This window comes from Diabrotica virgifera, chromosome 4, assembly GCF_917563875.1.
Source record: "Diabrotica virgifera virgifera chromosome 4, PGI_DIABVI_V3a".
NCBI classification, from domain to species: domain Eukaryota; kingdom Metazoa; phylum Arthropoda; class Insecta; order Coleoptera; family Chrysomelidae; genus Diabrotica; species Diabrotica virgifera.
Genome location: NC_065446.1, coordinates 252,350,447 through 252,366,633, shown reverse-complemented (window position 1 = coordinate 252,366,633; position 16,187 = coordinate 252,350,447). Strand labels below are relative to the sequence as shown.

Genomic DNA, 16,187 nt, shown 5'->3' with positions numbered 1-16,187 from the left:
ACCGACCACATTACTAATCAGGGTGTTTTTCTGAGAATGCAAAAAGAAAAAGAGCTGTTAATCACAATAAAAACAGCCAATATCGGATACCTCGGTCACATCATGAGCAACAGTGGCAGATATGGACTGCTGCAAGGAAAAGTGGAAGGAAAGCGAGGACCAGGAAGGCGAAGGATTTCCTAGCTGAAAAATCTATGTACGTTGTTCAACACAACAACCACAAATCTATTTAGGGCAGCAGTGTGCAAAGTACAGATTGCCATGATGGTCGCCAACATCCGAAACGGATAGGCACTACAAGAAGAAGAAGCAGCTACCTCCTACTTTTGTATAATATGACCTTTTTTGGTTTCTCCTAAAATAACAGATATAACGGACTTGGTACTTGGTCACAAAACTTGATCATCCTGTATAATTACTGTATTTATTATTGTCCAATTGGTGGTACTGGATAATAAAGTACGTACTTGGTAAATTATGTAAATAAATCAAAATCAAACAAGTATTTTATTTCTAATTTTAAATGTAATCTATATCATTATTAGCAAATGACAACATTACTGTTTTTATCGAAAATAGAAATAAAAATAATCCGCAGCAAATTATTATTTAATCACTTTGTTTTTGACTTGATAATAAATTACTAGCTTGATGCATCAAAGCAATAAATAAATTAATTTGAACAAAAATATAAATACACAACATTCAAAAAGATTTTAAAATATATTCCTTATAGACCAGTAAGGATCTGTGAAAAAACGTCTATTTTTGGATGTGAAAGGTGGCATTCGGATTTTTGCAGATAAAGTTAGGTGACACCTTCAGTGATAATAATTTACTTATGCCCTTCTCAAATATGCCCGGAACATTAATAAAAAAATTAAACTATTTAAAAATTTCGAAAAACATCGATTGTTTTCTTCTTTCTTTGCTTACAACTTTAAAACGATTCGTTTTGGAACAAAGTCATAGAGAAATAAAATAAAGATAATTGAATTTTGTATGATATACGACTGGTCAAAAATATAAATACGCCTGTTGTTATTCAATGTTTTTGACCACTTTGGTGGCATTTAGAACCTTAGTAATTCACTTAGGAAATTCTTTGTAATATACTTAAACCGTGTACCAAATTTCATTAAAATCGACCTAATAGATTTTGCGTAATACATTTGCAATCTAAATGTTTTTAAAAAAGTTCAAATTTTTTAAAATCTTTCTGAACAAAAAGTAGAGCATTTAGAAGTTGTCTAATTTTTTTACATATAAAGAGGTGCTCTACCTATCTAATACACTTTACAAAATTAAAATCGGATTATTTAATTAAGGGACCTCAGCAATGTTTTAAACTTATAAACAATTTTTTGGCTTATAAACAAATAGCTTTATTTAATAATAAAAAAATTAATTTTTTGCAATGCAAATAATTAAAACCGGTATAATTTGACTTAAACTTTCAAATGCTGTCAGCAGAATTGCTATTTTATTTTTAATCAAAAGTTATTCGCGTTCAATTTGCAATTTTTCGAATTTTTGAAAGTTCCACTGCGTTTATCTCGAAAACTATGCATCCTACGAAAAACTTGTAAGAACATTTTTTGCTGAGAATTATCCAAGAAATACAAAACAATTATTTATTTTGCGAAAAATCGATGTTATGTAATTCCTCAAGTTCTTTGTTTATAACAATCTTATCGACATCCGGATCAACTGTTACCCAAAAAAATCGTTTTCCACGGGTCAAAAAATACATAGAAATCTTGGATAAGTTCATCTAAATAAAGGAGCCCGTAGCACCCCCTCCTGGCCACAGGACTAATTTTTTTATAACCCAAAAAATTCTTTATAACTTTTAAACATTGCTGAGGCTGCTTAAATGATCCGATTTCAATTCTGTAAAGTGCATTAAATAGGTGGAGTGCTGCTTTATATGTAACAAAATTGACAAATCTTTGTATGTTCTAGTTTTTGTTGTGCAAGATTTTAAAAATTTTTAATTTTTAAAAAAAAGTTTAGATTGCAAAATTATTATTTAAAATCTAGTAAGTCAATTTTAATGAAAGTTGGTGTACGATTTTAGCACATTACAAAAATTAGGAAGGTTCCAAGTGTAACCTAAGTGATGGAAAATCATTGAATAAGGACAGGCTTGTTCTGCCCCCTTATTTTATATTTATTGCTATTTTGCAGCAAGGGTGATAAATTAAGACATATTTAGCCAATCACATCTGATAGAAAATTTAATTATATTTGTTTTATTCCTATACGACTTTGTTCCAAAATGAATCGTTTTTAAGTTATAAGCAAAAAAGTAGAAAAAAAAAAACGAAATTTTTTGAAATTTTTAAATATTTTATTTTTTTTATTAATGTTCCGGGCATACTTGAGAAGGAGCATAAATCAATTATTATTAACGAAGTTATCACCTAACTTTATCTGCAAAAATCTGAATGCCACCTCTCACATCCACCTAAAAACAGATCCTTACTGGTCTATTATATTTGAGAAAAACGCGGGAAGGGGACAATTTTTAATATGTATCTATTTATAAATATTAAGCGGATGGGTACGAACTTTCGGCTTCAATGCTATTTAAATGGGATTCATTTTTTTTAGAATCCTGAGAAAATTAATAAGTATTTTTGAAAAATTTAAACGCAGAATGAAAGATTACGTTATTACCGAGGGCCGAAAGTACCTGAAAACTTCTATATTGTTTATTTTAATAAGTTACAGGGGTAAAAAACTAAGAGAAAATTTGGTGACTTTTAATTTCAAATATCTCATTCAAAAGAAACTTTTTATTCATTCTAAGGGACTTTCGGTCCTCGATAATAAAGTATTTCATTCTGCGTTTAAATTTTTCAAAAATACTTTTATTTTCTCAGAATTCGAAAAAAATGATTACATTTAAAATACATTGAAAATTTTGACAGGCGTCAAAATTTTGCATTTTGTTCATGTCCCCTTATAATCTGGTCGCAACATAGGGGGTCCCGTGGACACATTTAGCTCGCCGCGATTAGATGGTGGTATTATAGGTTTTTTGGGTCGCTGAATCCAATGGAAGTGGTCTGGAAGCCCAAATGTGGTGCGTTTAATTGTTATCAGCTCGAAATGCGCTATCTACAGCAAGTTTGTAGTCTTTTTCATAGTATTTTTATACGCTAAACCAATTTCCACTAGTCGTGATAGCTTAAACCACGTTCCGACTTTGTTGTTAATAAATTATTGCAAAAATAACGGTTTATAGTACGTTTACTCACGGATTTTGCCCTATATTTTAAAAAACCACTTGGGTTGACATGAAATTTGTCATACACGTAGCTGACATGTCAAACAAAACAAGTGATATTGTGCCGATGTCTGCTTTTACCTTGAGGGTAAGTTTCACCCCTTTTCGGGGGTGAAAAAAAACCTTTAAAATAAGTCCGGAAGTGGATAAACTGATTAATTCTAAGCAACTTTTGCTTTATACAGTTTTTTCACTAAGTCAATACTTTTCGAGTTATTTTCTTTTTTTTTGTTGAAAAATGAACATTATTCACTCGCAAATAACTCGAAAAGTATTAACTTAGTGAAAAAACCCTATAGAACAAAAGTTGCTTAGAATTAATCAGCTTATCCAATTCCGGACTTATTTTAAAGGTTTCTTTTTTCACCCCCGAAACCGGGTGAAACTCACCCCCAGGGTAAAAGCACACATTGGCACAATATCACTTGTTTTGTTTGACATATTAGCCACATGCATTCTAAATTTCATGTCATTCCAAGTGGTTTTTTTAAATTTAGAGCAAAAACCGTGAGTAAACGTACTATAAACCGTTATTTTTGCAATTATTTATTAATAACAAAGTCGGAACGTGGTTTAAGCTATCACGACTAGTGACAATCGATTTAGCATATAAAATACTATGAAAAAGACTACAACTTGATGTAGATAACGCATTTCGAGCTTTTCGGCGAATAAACAATTATTTTGTTATTAACAAAATAAGAGCACATTTTGAGTAATCGCGACTAGTCGCATTCGATTTAGCGACCAAAAATACACCAGAGAAGACCTTAACACTATCAATTTATTTACAGAGCTTCTAATAATTCCTGAAAAATACCTAATTTTACCATAATTTGTTAATAACAATTAAACGCGCCACATTTGGGCTTCCAGACCACTTCCATTGGATTCAGCGACCCAAAAAACCTATAATACCACCATCAAATCGCGGCGAACTAAAAGTGCCCACGGGGCCCCCTATGTTGCGACTAGACTATGAGATGCTTCTTTGAATTCAGTGTAACTGGCATTTACATTAAAGAAAATACGAAATTCATTTTTATAGTATTCAAGGAGAGACGAATTCTTTCGCCAGTCACTTAAAATTTCTTTCTGCAAATTTTCTTCTTTTTGGCCTGCATCAACGATTTTTAACGTTCAGATTGTTGTTTCATCTTTTTCGGGGTTAGCCTATACTTCTCCTTTTCAATGCCGATTTATATCAAGCTATTTTCGTCATTCTTTGTTCTTTCATTTTGTTAATATTTTCATTCTACTCTTTTTTCCCGTTTAGCACTCATCAACGGCATCATACTATCCATGGCACATGCCAACTAAAAAAAAATACTAAGAAAACATTAAAAAACTGGACCAGAGGGTTTTATTTTCCCATCCGAGTATTGAGACATTGGAGTCTGCTCATCCAACAATCTCTGGTAGACTTACTAAAGCTCGGATAGAAAACACTCATAAAAGACGACAAGAAAAAGAATATGTACTACGAGACGAAAGCGCCCCATGCTTTCCTGGACTTCACCTCTCGAAAATTTTCATATGAAAGGCATTATTATGATATGATAGTAGCTTCTCATAGCGCATCAACGTGCTATGTGCGGGTTATGGAGGAGTGCCTGGAGAGAATTGGAGCTCGGATGATCCATCTTGGATCTACCTGATTAAATCCTCCTCAACACAAAGAATTTTTTAAATGTTCCTATGAGTATGCAAGACTAGTTTTGGGTGTGTGTGATCTTTAATCTTTATGTGGATTCCGTGTTTAAAAGCTGCTAGATCTAAGTTGCCACATTCCAGCTTTTGAGTACACAAGGCGTAACAAAAATACAGGTCATAAATTAAATCACATATTCTGGTACCAAAAAAAGTTCGATTGAACCTAACTTACCTTAGTACAAATGTGCACATAAAACAGTTACAGCCCTTTGAAGTTACAAAATAAAAATCGATTTTTTCCAATATATCGAAAACTATTTGAGGTTTCTTATTGAAAACGGACATGTGGCATTCTTATGACAGGAACATCTTAAAAAATTATAGTGAAATTTGTGCACCCCATAAAAATGTTATGGGGGTTTTGTTCCCAAAGCCCCCAAACTTTTGTGTACGTTCCAATTAAATTATCATTGTGGCACCATTAGTTAAACACAATGTTTTTAAAACTTTTTTACCTCTTAGTATTAGTACTTTTTCGGAAAGCTAGTTTTTATCGAGATATTTTGAATACTTGTCAAATCCACCACATATTTGTATACTGTTAAGTACGATTAAAGACCTGGTAATAATATCACATAATAATATGAAAATTTATTTATAAATTAGTTTAAGGTATATTTTGAACCATATTAAAAAAGAAGCCACATCTCGACAAAGGTGACTTATCGGAAAAATACTAAGAGGCAAAAAGTTTTAAAAACACTGTGTTTAACTAATGCTACCGCAATAATAGTTTAATTGTAACGTACAGAAACATTTGGGGGGTCTAAAGGCACAAAACCCCCATAAAATTGTTATGTAAACATATTAAAAAAGAAGCCGCATCTCGATTAAAACTGGTTTATCAAAAAAATACTAAAAGGCAAAAAAGTTTTAAAAACATTGTTACTAATGGTACCACAATAATAATTTAATTGGAACGTACATAAAAGTTTGGGGGGTTTAAGGGAACAAACAGGGTTTCTTTTTAAGATGTTCCTGTCATAATAAATCCACATGTCCATTTTAATTAAATAATTTCTATAATAGTTTTAGATATATCGGGAAAAAGCAATTTTCAAAATTTTGAAGTAACAAAAGCATTTTGTAACTTCAAAGGGTTGTAACTTTTTTTGTGTGCATGTTTGTACTAAGGTAAGTTACGTTCAATCGAACACTTTTTGGTACCAGCATATGTGATTTAATTTATGACCTGTATTTTGGTGACACCCTGTAAATGGTCCAAATCTACAGATAATTAAAGTTTTCGTCGTTTGCTTGTATTTTATTAAGCATTGTATTTTCGTTGTATTTTTCAATTAATTGTTAAATTAAAGTGTGACATATTGCTTGCTGTTAATATGTTAAAATAATAATTTATATTTAATTATAAAAAACAGTGAAATTTGTTTATCGGTATTTTTTATTAATTTAAATTGTATTTTATTATTCCACACGAGTTTTAAAGGGAAAAACTGTTTAAGTAATTCAATACTTTTTTTAAACGCTTTTATGTATTTACTTCAATAGTTTGCGTCAAATCTTTAGACGTTAATTTGACTGCTTTTTCTCCAATACAAATGAATGAAAATTTGCAAACATATGCATTAGCGAGAACAATACACAAATAGTCAATAAAAATGTTTTTATGTTTATTAATTGTTTAAATAAAAAAACGATTTTAATGGAAAATGCTTAAATTCTTTGGTTTTTTACAATGTTAAAACTTGAAACTTTAACGGATTGTAGCTAATGATATGAACTATACATAATTTAACTTTTTACGTTAATTGTTTACGTTATGCTTCATAAATAAACAATAAAGTTTCAAATTTTGAACGATCATATATTTGTTTATATCAAAATCGGCGCTTATTCGTGTCAAATTTCAATACGATACGAAATAAAACTTCAACCAAAACTCAAATTCAAAAAATTCGTGTTTTATCGTAGTCTTAGAAAAACCATAGATAGAGACGTTTTGTGCTACAATTAACATTAGAATTCGTTTTGGCGTATTAATTAAACGCTTTTCTTTAGCTCAATCGTTTGGGTCAAATCTTTAGACGTTAATTTGAGTGCCATTTCTTTCTGAAAAGATTAGAAAACCAAGATTTGTACTTACATATTTCCATTCATTTGTTTATTGCAGTGACCATTCTGCGGAATGGCATTCGTTGAATTAGGACTCATGATTCCTAAAGCTTCCTTTCCTTCTAATGTCTAACCGAAACACAAGTCCACCAAACCAGTGATGCTAGTGATGCGCCTGGAAAGAAAAAACTCTAAAAACGTCAGATCTACACGCGTACTTTCCAAGTACGACACTTTCACTATCCTATCTAACGATGAATTATCCGTAAATAATAGACTTCATCGCTTATATATTTTATCTGAATACGATGCTTTATATCTGTCATAATAAAATTTGAAATTAATATGATAACCTCATCTCCAAATCATTTTTTCCGGATTTTTAAATAAATGATAAGAACAGAGTGGACTTTGAACTTCACATAAAAATATGTAGTGGCTTGTATTGCAAAAAAATTTGCAAAACGAAGGACAAAATATGCTTAAAAAATTTAAAACAAACAAGCAAGCGATTATCTAACAATAAGTCTGCTTTGTGTGAATTTGGGTTGTTTATTTTAATATTTGCTGCTGATCCATATACACACACCGGCAGAATTAAAGGAACACCTTAAAAATAGGGCATGTTTGATGTCTCGAATTTCCTAAACTAGTCCGATTTGAGTGATTTTTTAGTATGTTATAGCTGTATTATTTAAGAATATCATTGTAATAATAGTGTTGCTAGACCGGTAAATGTCATTTTATAACGGGTGTAACAATCATACTGTGTGTTTTCGTTAAAGTTCGGAACACCCTGTGGAATATTCTAGCTTATATAAAATATTGAAATTAAAACTTTATTGTAGCCTTAAGCTTTCTCAACATTTTCTTTTTTGATTCATTTGTTTCATCATCATCATTCACTTTGCCTTATCCCTATGCGGGGTCGGCTTCCCTAATTGCTGCATTTCTCCACACAATTCTATCTTGGGTCATATCAATGTTAATCCCCTTTACCAACATGTCCTGCCTTATCGTCTCCCCCCCCCATGTCTTCTTTGGTCTTCCTCTCCTACCCTTTCCAGGAATCTGAACTTCAGCTATTCTTCGTATTGGGTGATTACATGACCAAACCATCTTAACCTATGCTCTCTCATTTTGGCATCAATTGGTGTCACACCTAGACTTCCCCTAATATACTCATTTCTAATTTTATCCTTCTTTGTCACTCCACTCATCCATCTAAGCATTCTCATTTCCGCTACATGCATTCGTTGTTCCTCTTTCTTTTTCACTGCCCAACATTCAGTTCCGTACATCATAGCCAGTCTTATGGCTGTTTTATAGAATTTTCTCTTCAGCATCATTGGAATTTTTCTATCACACAACACACCACTCGCTTCTTTCCACTTCATCCATCCAGCCCTAATTCTACTGCATGCAACTCCATCTATATCTCCATTACTCTGTAATACCGATCCCAGGTACTTAAAACTATTGCTTTTTACAATCAGTTCACCATCCAAAGATACCATTTTTTTTATAGTAACTCCATCTTTAAATGAACATTCCAAATACTCTGTTTTTGTCCTACTAAGTTTTAAACTTTTTTCCTCCAGAGCTTGCCTCCACTGTTCCAGTTTTTGTTCTGTCTCTTTCACTATTTCCTACTAACACGACATCATCAGCATATATAAGCACCATGGAATGTTACCCTATAGTTTCGCTGTTATCTGGTCCAAAACTAATGAGAATAAATACGGACTAAGCACAGAGCCTTGGTGCAATCCTACTTTCACATGAAACTTATCAGTCTCTCCCACACCTGTCCTAACACTAGTCGTTACTCCCTCATACATATCCCTCACAATCTTTACATATTCACCAGGGACTCCTTTCTTATTGAGTTCCCACCACAGAATCTCTCGAGGAACTCTATTATATGCTTTCTCAAGATCAATGAATACCATATGAGCGTTGGTTTCTTTACTCCTGTATTTTTCCATCAACTGCCTTATAATGAAAATTGCATCTGTTGTTGATTTGCCCTGCATAAAGCCAAATTGATTCTCGGAAATTTCGTTCTCTTCACGTATCCGTCTATCAATTACTCTTTCCCAAATTTTTATGGTGTGGCTAAGCAGTTTTATAGCCCTGTAGTTTGTACATTGTTGTATATCTCCCTTGTTTTTGTAAACATGTACAATTTTCTTTGCGTCTCCATTCGTCTTGCATTTGTCCAACTTCCATAATTCTATTAACTAGGTCTGCTAGCCACCTTGTTCCTGTCTCTCCCAATGCTGTCCATACTTCCCCAGGAATATCATCTGGTCCTACCGCTTTTCCTTTCTTTATTTTTTGAAGCGCTTGAGCCACTTCCTCGTTTGTTATTTTGGTAAACATTGTTGCTACTGTCTCCGTTGACTCTACAGGCTGTCTGTCAAATTCTTCATTTAATAAGCTGTCAAAGTACTTTCTCCGTCTCTTTTTGATATCTTTCGTGAACTAGTATTTTATTATTTTCATCTCGGATACATCTAATCTGATTAACATCTTTTGCTTTCTTTGCTCTCTGTTTGGCTATTTTATATATCTTCGTTTCGCCTTCCCTGGTATCAAGTTGACCGTATAGGTTTGAATACGCTTCTGTTTTGGCTTTTGCTACTGCTACTTTCGCTTCCTTTTTCGCCACCATATAGTTTTGAAGATCTGTGTCGGATCTGGTTTCTTGTCACTTTTTATATAATTTTCTCTTCTCTTTTATTTTTCCTTGTACTTCGTTTGACCACCACCAAGTCTCTTTATCCTCAAACTTTTTCCTGATATTTTCCCAATTATTTTATGGCGACAGAATAGAAATGGAAATTGGCTTAAACATCAATATTGACCAAACCAAATTCATGGTCTGAGCATACCACAACATAGTCTAGCCCACATATTAGTTGACAGTATATCATTAGAGAAAGTTGACAAGTTCAAATACCTTGGTTGCACTTAACACTTTGGCTCACCCCACCCTCTTATCTATGCTTTGGCTCCCATATGAATCACCGGTGATACATCAGCTTCAGTCGCTTTTAGACCGGCATAAATTTGCAGAGTCTTCTTTCTGGTACCAAGCACAATCCGGTTATAAATTTATTCTCCGATTCATAGGTGTCGCTTTGGATGACCTAAATATCATACCGGAATAACTTTTAGGCGGGATTTGCTTGTGATCACCGGTGATTCACATGGTATATGAATGAACCAGAAGAGTCTAGTTTTCGTATTTTTCGCCTTCTAATTTGGTTAAAGGGGACATTTTTGAACAGGAATCCGCAAAGAAACCAAATCAGAAAATTTTTTATACCAGGGCGGCCTCACATTATGGACTGAATAGTTGCCAAAATGCTCCGGCGCTATGTTTGGAATGTATTAAAAAAAGACACTAAGATATTATTTTTTATCTGTTAAAATACCTATATCCCTATTCCACGAACATACGCCTGTTTTGGATTACTTCGACAACGATGATTTTACAGTGCAAAAAAAGAAGTACGAAAGTAAATTGCAAATTACATTGTTGTTTATTGGAATAATTATTAGCGCCATTTACTTTCGTACTTCTTATGTTGCACAGTAAAATATTCGTTGTCGAAGTAATCCAAAACAGGCGTATGTTCGTGGAATGGCCCATATATTTTTTTTCTGTAACTTTTTATAATAAAATATTCAGCAAACAATGCGTGATTGTTTTAAAATAATAGTTGCCAAATCTTGCTATTTTTGAAGTTATACTTCTTTAGGCACGAGTATAAACTTTATACGGGATCTGATTGGGTGTTAAAATCATCTGTCAATAATTGTTCAATATGGATATTTTGGATAAACAAATTAATGTTGTGTATATTCATATTAGTTTTTATTGTTGTAATGGCAGAGAAAAAAGTTAATAATTGTAGTGACTTTTTAAATAGTTTTTAAAAGCGACAGGTACGTAATAATTGTAAATGTTTCAGTATCCTAATAAAAAATTTCATAGGTACCTACCTATTTGGTAGAACCTACCAAAATAGTATGTAATGCTACATTGCAATTGTACATAATTTGATTACCATCAAAATTTCTATAAATATTCACCTAATATATTGTTTTCTTACTATATGTTTTTCAATTCAAAATCAAAATAATTTTATTTAATTCAGAACTGTCAAAAGTTTAATCCGTTTAGTTAGATGATCTTCGCACATGATGACGCATGGTCTCCGTGGGTAAACGTTGAAGGTGAATGAATTTCAATACTAACTGCGCTGATAAGCTGGTTCGAACCCCAATAGAAACTTTTATTTTTTTATTTTTTTTATACATTTTATGATTGTAAGTATAAGAGACTGAGTTTTTCAACCTAATAAAAATATTTGTAAATTAAATATTTTTAAAAGATTTTTAATTGAAAAACTTTATTGGCCCATTTCCTGGTGACAACCTCCAAGGCTTCTACAATATGCAAGCACATGGATGCTGCAGTGAAGACTAAGGGGAAGGAATTCTACACTATGCAATTCACAACCCCCGTCTGCAGCGTGGTAAAGTTCCAGCGGAAAATGGACCTAGTTACTCTATAGGAGTAATACTAATAAAAATAAAAATGTATACCATTTTTATTCATTCAGTTGCGGTGCGAAACCAAAACTGTCTTAATTTTTACTCAGATCAGAGAGTGCAGCCAGCACTCTTATCGACTATTTCACCTCTTTTTAGAGGTTCATCAGAGACTGCATAGGCTGCTTTTCTCTGGCCCAGGTAAAAATCTTCGACATATCCATCTCCCACCGCAACTGACGAGATGGTAGTAGGTGCCTAGCGGCATCTGCTAAATAAAAGACTAAGTTTTTCAACCTAATAAAAATATTTGTAAATTAAATATTTTTAAAAGATTTTTAATTGAAAAACTTTATTGGCCCATTTCGTGGTGACAACCTCCAAGGCTTCTACAATATGCAAGCACATGGATGCTGCAGTGAAGACTAAGGGGAAGGAATTCTACACTATGCAATTCACAACCCCCGTCTGCAGCGTGGTAAAGTTCCAGCGGAAAATGGACCTAGTTACTCTATAGGAGTAATACTAATAAAAATAAAAATGTATACCATTTTTATTCATTCAGTTGCGGTGCGAAACCAAAACTGTCTTAATTTTTACTCAGATCAGAGAGTGCAGCCAGCACTCTTATCGACTATTTCACCTCTTTTTAGAGGTTCATCAGAGACTGCATAGGCTGCTTTTCTCTGGCCCAGGTAAAAATCTTCGACATATCCATCTCCCACCGCAACTGACGAGATGGTAGTAGGTGCCTAGCGGCATGTGCTAAATAAAAGACTAAGTTGAAGACTTTATATTTTATGATTGTAAGTATATTTATTATATAATTTTTTCAGAAAATACTTATTTAGTTAAAAAAATTTCCGACAATTATTGTACAGAAATCATTTGTGGCATTTTTCAATGTGTTTGTGTGTGTTTTATTCTTTTATTATTTTAATTTTTGTCACTGTTTTAATAAAAATGTTTGAGAAATAGTAAGTATAAGTTTAATATTTAAATAAACTGTTTAAAGTATATTAATTTCGTTGAAATCATATAATAAAAGTATAACTTCTTACGTGCGTACAAAGTACACACACATTTTTTTTTTATTACTTTTGCAAATTGATTAAGATGAATCACCCCTGATACTCACTTGTCCGACATGCTATTAGGTTCACTTAAATCCCATCGGCACACTCTGTTTGCCCGATTTTATATACCAACGATATTAATGGTCATTTAAACTATACTCTGTATGGTATCACCGGTGATACACATGGTCCAGAAATAAACCAAGAAGGTTGATCACCGGTGATACATATGATACCACAACGCACAAACATCACAGTATCATTGGTAGCCAAAGTGTTAATGATAAACTAAAAAGTGATATAGAAATAAAAATTAGGACAGTCCTGGCAAGATCAGCAATTACTAAGCATTTAACTTATATACATATGGAACTAAAACATGGTAGCTCTCAAATTAAAATCAATGACTTGCATAGGAGCATTTGAAATGTGGAGTCTTCGTAAGCATATCTCATGAATTGATCATGCGAGAATGGAGGAAGTGTTAAAAGAGCTAGAACCAAGCCTAAATTTTTACAAACCATTCAAAGGCGAAAAGTTTCCTATTAGTCCAGGGTAATAAGCTAGAAATAGACCATGTTCGGGACACTCAAAAATCCAGGTAGCTGACTACTTTTTTAGTTATTATAGACCTATAGGAAGAAAACCTACCTGTTTTCTGCCTAGAATTCGCGTCCGTTTTTAATTATTAACAATTTAGTGCAAAAATCGCGATTTTCTCGATTTTTTGCACCCCATTCAAAAGCTAAACAGTTGACATAAAACTACAAAATTTAATTTTTTAGAACATTGAAAAACCTTCAAAATGCCGATTTTTGAAAGTTAAAACGTTAATTTGTTGCTACGCAAACTGCAAAATGAGTGAAAATCGCTATTTGTTAATAAGTTTTACTAAAACTACTTTAGAATTTTAGTGTTTCACCCAAAGTTGTGTATTGGGGTACTTAACAAACCCTCAAAATTTGAGACCGATCCATTAATTAGTTTAAAAGTTATTCTATTTGTTTATCCCAGAGACCTATTTTGCAATAACATAAGACAGAAAATAATGAAGATAAGGCAAATTCTGCGTATGTCAAATGAAAGTAGAACAGTGAGACTATCAAAATGTAGTAAAAAAAGATAAAAAATTATCTCATATAGTCAAAAATACTAATGCCAAATTTTTTAAATTTTGTAGTTTATAAATGAGTAGGGTCATTCCAAGGTGAGTCTTATCCATTTTTTATAAAAATTAAGTTGGCACTAAATATCGCTGTACCATTGATTTGGACATACTAGTATAACAAAATACTGTTGCAAATCGCTTCTTGTTCTATATAAAACAGGTCTAAATATTGCGCATCTTTCCAAAATGCGCGTTATCCACGAGCAGTGTCATCTCAAAGCGAGCCTTATCCTTTCAACCAATGGCTGCCTCCGATTTTTAGCCACGTGATCGTTTTGATTTGCAAAGGAATGTGTCAAAGGTGTGCAATCTTGGCATTTTAAAATATCCCACTGTTAGCGAAACATTGTAGAAAAAAAGAAAAGGAGATGTTACAGTAAGAGGAGAAGAATATTGCAGTAGTGACCTTTGTCAATCATTGTCTCTCTGAAAACGTGGAAAAAATATTTCAAAAATGGTACTGTATGATTTGCCAAAGGGAGTTCAAGTTAAAAATGCCAAAATTAAAGATATTGATATTTTATTACAAGGTCACTTTGGTTCGGAATGGAAAAACAATCCCGAGTGTTCGTTTTTTAAAAACTTTATGGAAGAAGTTAATGTTGCTCCAAATAACATCACTGAGCCTAACACCGAGGAAGAAATAGAGAGAGATTACTGCGAAAGTTGTTTTCCAGAACCTGCTGAATTAAGAGTTTAATAACTAAAAATGTGTTTAGTGTTTTTTTTTAGCTTATGTGACCATAACATTATTGTTATTTTAGCCAAAATCTGTTTTAGCTATAAGATTATTGTTTCGAATAAAAATATTCGTTCACACTACTTCCGTTGTCTACATTATTGTTATTCCAAAAAGCGTCTTATCCACTGCGTTGTTCCAAAGTGCGACTTATCCAAATTATAATTAGGTTTTTTGAGCTAATGACGCAAAAACGATTTGAAAAACCTTAACGTATACTAATGTTATGAATTATTAATGAACACTAAAAAGTTTCATACAAAAAGATCCATCTGATAATCAAAAAATGGTTTTTTCTAATTCTTCAACATTTTTCTCGAAGGGATAAGATTTACTTTGGAATGACCCTACTCAAATATTAAGAATAACTTTAAAAATATTATTCGTAGAAAAATCATTTTACATATTCGAAAAGTTGGTATTTTACACGAATTTTAAAAAATTTCTACATTTTCTATATCTCGGGATCTGCTGAATATATTTTGATCTTTCTTTTTTAATTTATATATAATTTTTCTGTACATTACAAATATGTAATTCGTCTATTTGCAATTTAACATTCATTAATTAATAAAAAAGTTTAATTTGTTTAAACAATTTTTGAAAAAATAATTTTTTCCCAAAAATCCATGTTTTTAGTCAGACTATCATAATTAATCACACAAAAAGTTAAGGTATACTTTAATAAATAAATTATCTTCAATAAATAATTATCTAATAAAAATATTTTATTTATTAAATGAACTTTAACTTTTTGTATGATCATTAATGATACTATGATTAAAAAATAGATTTTTGTAAAAAATATTTTTTCAAGTATTGTTTAAACAAATTAAACTGATTATTAATTAATAAATTTACAAACAAATTGCATATTTGTAATGTACGTATAAATTACATACAAATTAAAAAAAAAAAAAATGAAAATGTATTAGTTTGAAATTGCTTTTTCGGTATTTTAATAGTAACCGTTTGAACTACAATTTTAAAAAATCGTAGAGGGTGCTGTGAAGATACAATGTTTATGCAAATTTTTTAACAAAAAATACAAATCCCACTATTTAAAATGGCATCAATGAAATTCCTTAAATATTATAAACAAATTAGCTGCGAATTAAAAAAACATATGGCTAACTTTGTCCCTAATGAACCCAGGCTAAATTTTTTTATTTGAAAATTCCTGTTAAAATACTAGACTACTTTTCGAATATATAAAAAGATTGTTCCTACGGACAATATTTGTAAAGTTATTCTAAATGTTTATAAACTAGAAAATTTCAAAAATTTGGCATTAGGATTTTTGATTTTATTGATTAATTTTTTTATCTTTTTTTATAGTATATCAATTTATGCTATATAATTGTTAATAATTAAAAAACGAACGTGAACTCTACGCAGGAAACAGGTAGGTTTTCTTCGTATAGGTCTACCATACCTAAAAAAGTAGTCAGCTACCTGAATCTTTGAGTGTCCCGAGAAAATCCATATTACCCTGGACTATATTTGGAACATAAGAGAGATCATAAGTAGGAGGTCTTAAGATTGATTTTAATGGGT

General features: G+C 31.8%; 1 protein-coding gene across 2 annotated transcripts in view; it reads right to left on the bottom strand.

The window, feature by feature from the left end:
* Positions 1 to 16,187, bottom strand: part of LOC126883375 (sterol O-acyltransferase 1-like) — an 84,422-nt gene that overhangs the window by 53,356 nt on the left and 14,879 nt on the right. For both annotated transcript variants that reach the window (XM_050648859.1, XM_050648860.1), the window contains exon 2: positions 7,113 to 7,256. In XM_050648859.1, coding sequence (XP_050504816.1) covers positions 7,113 to 7,180 — 68 coding nt within the window. In that variant the 5' untranslated portion in view covers positions 7,181 to 7,256. The remainder of the gene's footprint in view (positions 1 to 7,112; positions 7,257 to 16,187) is intronic.